The sequence below is a fragment of the Crocuta crocuta genome, unplaced genomic scaffold, assembly GCF_008692635.1.
Source record: "Crocuta crocuta isolate KB4526 unplaced genomic scaffold, BGI_CrCroc_1.0 scaffold26, whole genome shotgun sequence".
Taxonomy (NCBI): Eukaryota; Metazoa; Chordata; class Mammalia; order Carnivora; family Hyaenidae; genus Crocuta; species Crocuta crocuta.
The window spans coordinates 12,943,169-12,949,231 of NW_027532249.1; the positions used below are offsets into that span (position 1 = coordinate 12,943,169).

Consider the following 6,063-nt stretch of genomic DNA (forward strand, 5'->3'; position numbering starts at 1 on the left):
GAAGAAAACTCTGAAAGGCTGGATCAGCTCCACATGAACCATATACACTGAAAGTAATTATTACTATTGAATCATAATATATATTGTACAGACAAGGCTCTGGTATTATCAGTGCTATCACCCTAGACACAGTTATAAGGGAGTCTACAAGTACATTATCAGGAACTCTCCAAAAAGTGGCGTTTCTAGGAAACAACTTTGTGTTAATATGGTTTTTTGTACATGGATCATTTAATGTGATACCTGGGCAAAAATGTACATATTTTATAAATAGATGGAAAAGATATCGAATGGAATGGAGGCTATTACTCTTGGCTGGCTAGCCCAACAACCATTTCCAATCCCCTCTCCGTTCCTTGCCTACCTATGCTGCACATGAAAAAGTTGATATCCTTGACTTTCCATCTTCCTTCTCAACCAGGATGACCACGTGACACAGTTCCAGACAATGGATATAAGCACAAGTCTTATATCAGGTATGTCTGGCCCCACTCCTTCCCTCTTTCCCTTCTTGGAACACAAACATGATGTCTGAGCTGCAGCAGACATCCTGTGTTCAGGACGTAACTAGCTACCCTGCTAAAGACAGAGTGGAGACAGAAAAAGCCCGAGTCTTTGATGACACTGGTAACACTTACACCAGCCCTCGTCTACCTGAAGACATTTTACTATGCTAGATAATTAAATATCATAATTCCCAAGTCACTGTTAGGCAAGTTTCCTGAAAATGAAAGCATTTTTAGTTGGTACAAAATGGTGTGAACCCCATAATCTGGAAACAGTTAAACAAAACAGTTTTAATATTTCTTATTAATGCATTCATGAAATTATCATAAATCAATTTCTAGGGATTACTTTTTTTATAAAGACTCACAAAGAAACAATTTAAAATGATAGAATTTATTTTAATATATTGACATATATGTATGCACATATACTATTTTAAAAATAAGCATGTAAGCTATAATTGTTATAAAACATAAATCAGCCTTAATTTAATATTATCAGAGTAAAAGAGCATGTATAGAAGTCAGTCTAACATTTTTGCATTTGTCTTTCAGAGTTAAAATACACAAAAGATTTAGCGCACTGTATTTTATCTTATTTCAGTTTTCACATTATCATCATTGGGCATAAATACCCTTAGGAATGTGCCAACTTATAACTTACATTCAAATAACCCAAATCTCTTAAGAGTTATTAAAGTACCATTAAATCACCTAAAATGAGTAATCTAAAAAAATACTGGCCTAAATTAAAACCCTGAGGAATTAAAATCATTTTACACAATAGTTTTGGTTAAGTGCAATTCCATGTTTGACTACTTTAAGGTCATACTTGGTAAGGCATAGTAAAAATAAAATCTACATAAGTTACAGTCTAAATCTATATGTCATTTCTTGCTACAAAGTTGTTTTGTTTCCCCAAAAAAGTAGTTTTTGCATGTCATTCTGGACCTCTTCACCACCTGCTGGCTTATCTGCTTTATATACAGTAGTTAAGATTTATGCACTAAGCTGAGCTGCCTTTACATGGTGGTTCAGACAAAATGCACCTAAAGAACTACATGCTAGAGAGTTCATGTCCATGCTCCACCATGGCCTGAACAAACTGCTTGAAGACTCGATCCATGTAAGTGGACTGCCGTGGCCAGATTCCCTCCAGAAAACCAATATGGCCTCCATAAGAAGTAAGGACCAAAGCAACATTAGGGTTTTGCTTGGCAGTTTCAATTGGAATAGCTTGAAGAAAAAAAGATAAGGGAAGGGGGGAGGTAAGAGAAGGAAAGGAGAAAGAAAAATATATAATTATTACTGGCTCCTGTTAGGAAAAGTGCATGCTTTTATCATTCCCTATCATTATAAACTGAAACACCATTACATAAATAAATATTTGTAATTAGTATAGCTAATGGAACAAGTCTGACTAATTTATATCAACCATCTACATTCTTTTCCTTTTTTAATTTTTTAAATGTTTATTTATTCTTGAGGTGGGGGGAGGGACCAAGAGACAGGGAGACACAAAATCTGAAGCAGGCTCCAGGCTTCAAGCTGTCAGCAGAGAGCCTGACACAGGGCTTGAACCCATGAACTGCGAGATCATGACCTGAGCCGAAGTCGGAGTCTTAACCAAATGAGCCACCCAGGCACCCCACAACCATCTATATTCTTTATAACAGGTCATGTTTACAGTTATTAACGGAACCATCATTTTTGGAAGAATCAATCCAAGTGTTTAATCATAACATAAAAGTATGAAAAGGCCCAGTCTTGTTTTGAGAAATTAAAGTAAGGTAATGCAAGGAATGGTGAAGACTTACATCATGCTGTAAGATTCCCACTTAGGTATTATACCAGGAAAAAAAAGAAAGCAACAACTAATCTCATCACCTTGTGAGAGTTATAAATTCATTATGTATGACTTTGGTTAATTTTACATGAAGTTAGGTTCCTGAGGGGCCAATTCAATTGTTGGCAATATTAAGGACTCAAACTTCTACAATGATTTATATAGTAAAAACATATATAGATAGCAAAAAAGGGTAGAATAAAATATTCCCAAGTGGTAACAGTGTTTATCTTTGGGTGGTTAAACATTGGTGATTTTTCTTTTTTTTCCTTGTCAGAGTTTCTATTCATAGCAAGGAGAAAGAAAATTTTTACTTTGAAACTATAGTTGCAATATTTGAATAATTCACTAATAATGACAATCTTTTCAAATATTCTACAAAATCTATCCTGAGTAAAAATTTCACTCTAAAGGATGTGAATTAAAGCTGTTTTATTTTTATTTTTTCCTCCCACACTTGGGAGTTCAGTGAAAATGTTTTAAGATCTATAATGAATCACAACCTGGCATAAGAAGGTTTTAATTTCAGATACTGCTAAACCTTACCTCCTTAATTGAAGTAATGTGGTTGCTGCAGTATTTAGACCTTCATATCTTGGGTGGAGTCTTAAGTGTAAATGAGCTAATTAAAGGTAAGATTTCCCTCCCCCCACACCCTTTTAATGAAGGAAAGGAAGCTGACACACTCTAGGAGAACTAAGACCCTTCCAAGGGTCTTTCTGCTGTGCCTAAACTGCCTGTTCAGATGACTCTGACCCTTCACAACACTCCTTGAAGAATAAACTTAGAGATCCTAAATTAAGGGCTGGCAAGGCAAGCCTTTGCCCAAAGAGGTTCAGAACTCACATTCTTAGCCAGACCCAAAGACAAGTACTTCCTATCTTTGGATAAGATGTGTGAGCCTAAGGGGAAGGGCAGGTGAAATGACATACTATTTTTGCTTTTCCTTTTTCACCTCGCATTAAAGTCTTCAAATTAGAACGCTTCATTTGCCTCTGATGGAATTATTATGAGCCCCAATTTCACACTCTGGATACACTCAGGAATTTCTAACGCTGATAGTTACAGTCATATCAGAAGAACAAAAGGCCATGCCATGTCTAAGTCATGTGGAAGATGCTAGCTGCCTCCGCTCTCAGAATGCAGACAATTGTCTACTATTTCAGTGTGGCAAGACTATCTTAAGGGCTTGGGAAAGAATAGGAAATTATGAGTTTAAATTTCAAATCAAATTTCAATCAAATTCAATCAAATTTCAATCCCAGGTTAAAATGCTGGGAAGTTTGTGTTGGTAAAAGCAGGGTCTGTGAAATATTAAAAAGAAGCAGAAATACTAGACTTTCTTAATCCAATGAACATAGGCTAAATAACCACCATGTAATCCAACTAATACTATAGTTCACAGTTTCATTTCTTGGTATGTGGTGAAAGGCCAAAAAGTTCCAGCCATCTAAAATTACTTGTGATTAATCATCAATCACATATAAAGTGACATCCCTCGCAGAGATGATAAATGATTTTTATTTTTATACACTTTGGGGATGTTCTGAAATTTTGACAATACATATGTGCTCTGTTTATAGACAGATTAATTTTTTTAATGAAGTTAAGTGAGAAAAAATGTACAAAAAGCTTTGTAAAATTTCTTTTTTTTAAAATTTTTAATGTTTTTTATTTATTTTTGAGAGAGAGATAGAGACAGCATGAACAGGGGAAGATCACAGAGAGAAGGATTTACAGAATCCAAAGACAGGCTCCAGGCTCTGAGCTAGCTGTCAGCACAGAGCCTGACGCGGGGCTCAAACCCACAAACTGTGAGATTATGACCTGAGCCGAAGTCAGACGCTTAACTGACTGAGCCACCTAGGCGCCCCAAGCTTTGTGAAATTTCATTAAAAAAATTAGAGGCTGAGTCTACTGATCCTTATGATGACTTCTTATCATCTTGTATTGCTTCAATGTATGAGCTCATGCATACATATCTTTGCTACCAAATTCCATATTTCTTAAAGAGGGCAAGAAAGTTAATTTGGGCTTTTTTTTTAATACAGTGTCTGGGGGGAAAACAAAGACATCTGTTTCCTTTCAGATGGGACCGAATGTGCTACACTCATTGAGATATTCAAGGACATCATGTTTATAAAGTCTCAAGTTCTCTTCCAGTTTAAAAGGGAGGGGAAATGTCAAAGTCTTCTGCTTAAGAATCTCAGGAAGAAAAGACAAATGATCACAATGGACTTGTAAGACAAAGATACTATAACATAATCTGTCCAAAGAACAGTGTATTTGATAAGAAGGAAAGCTTATAAAAAATGAGAACAAGCAAAAATTTCAGTCATAATTGATTCTAAACCTCTCACAATGAACTATATAAGCATCTATGAAACTGTTCAAGGTGATCTCAGAAATTTAGATACTAAATTATGAGTACCTAGCGATTTTTTTGTACTGCAGTGGAAAACATTTTATATGATGATATTTTATTTCTCATTACTGTATTTTCTTAAAGAGAACAGTATTTTAGGGGCGCCTGGGTGGCTCAGTCGGTTGAGTATCTGACTTCGGCTCAGGTCATGATCTCACAGTTTGTGGGCTCCAGTCCTACATCGGGCTTTGTGTTGACAGCTAGCTCAGAGCCTGGAGCCTGCTTCGAATTCTGTGTCTCCCTCTCTCTCTGACCCTCCCCTGCTCACACTGTGTCCCTCTCTCTCAGAAAGAAATAAAACATTAAAAAAATTAAAAAAAAAAAGAGAACAGTATTTTAAAACAGTTAATTCAGGGGCACCTGGGTGGCTCAGTCGGTTGAGCATCAAGTTTTGGCTCAGGTCACGATCTTATGGTTCATGGGTTTGAGCCCTGCATCAGGCTTGCTCCTGTCAGTACTGAGCCCCCTTGGGATCCTCTGTCCTCATCTCTCTCTGCCCTTCCCCCACTGGCACGCGTGCACTCTCTCTCTCCCTCACAAAAATAATTAAACATTTAAAAAGAACCCAGTTAATTCATGTCAAAATGTACACAAATAAGTTAATTTTACCATGACTTGGTGAGAAAACATCATCCACAGAATTCAGACACAACACTGGAATTCCTACAGATTTTAGTCTACGATTAGGGCTGGCGTCAGTATAATAATCATCAATTGTTCGGTATCCAAACATGACTGAAGTGAATCGCTTATCAAACTCTCTGATGGATTTAGCCTGAAAAGTAAAAACAGATTATTTCTACTCCTGGAATCCAAAGAGGAAATAAAAATATTACATAAAGTTTCTCTCCTACCTTCATGACATGGTCCATGTCGATTTGTTTTACAAACATATGCCGGTGCCTGCAACAAAATAATTTCAAAGGTAAAAAATTAAGGTTAAAAAAAATTAAGGATACTGCTATCTCAATCAGACCTAAAATACATAATAATAAATAACAAAATAGTCTAACACAGGGCACAAAGTTGATACTCAATACCTATTTACTTAATCAGGCTTAGCAGAAGTACATTGATATTAATCCTGAAGACATTTTTTAAGAGTACTTTTTTCTTACTGAAGGATATTGAACTAGTTTTGTAATAATAAATATAAGTGTTGTTCCATAACAAGTTGTACCTACACACTGCTGCTATTAAATCAATTTGGCTGAAAAGGTCTTACTTAGGCCAGAAGCTCTCAAGTGGATAAACCATTTGAAAACATTATTTTTAAGCTGCTATAC

General features: G+C 36.0%; 1 protein-coding gene across 1 annotated transcript in view; it reads right to left on the minus strand.

Moving 5' to 3' along the window:
• Positions 1–884: 884 nt before the first annotated feature.
• The window catches only part of ABHD3 (abhydrolase domain containing 3, phospholipase), a 41,201-nt gene continuing 36,022 nt past the window's right edge, over positions 885–6,063 (minus strand). Inside the window, exons 7-9 of the mRNA XM_077778213.1 lie at positions 5,632–5,680; positions 5,387–5,552; positions 885–1,742 (exon numbers count right to left, since the gene is read on the minus strand). Coding sequence (XP_077634339.1) covers positions 1,564–1,742; positions 5,387–5,552; positions 5,632–5,680 — 394 coding nt within the window. The 3' untranslated portion in view covers positions 885–1,563. The remainder of the gene's footprint in view (positions 1,743–5,386; positions 5,553–5,631; positions 5,681–6,063) is intronic.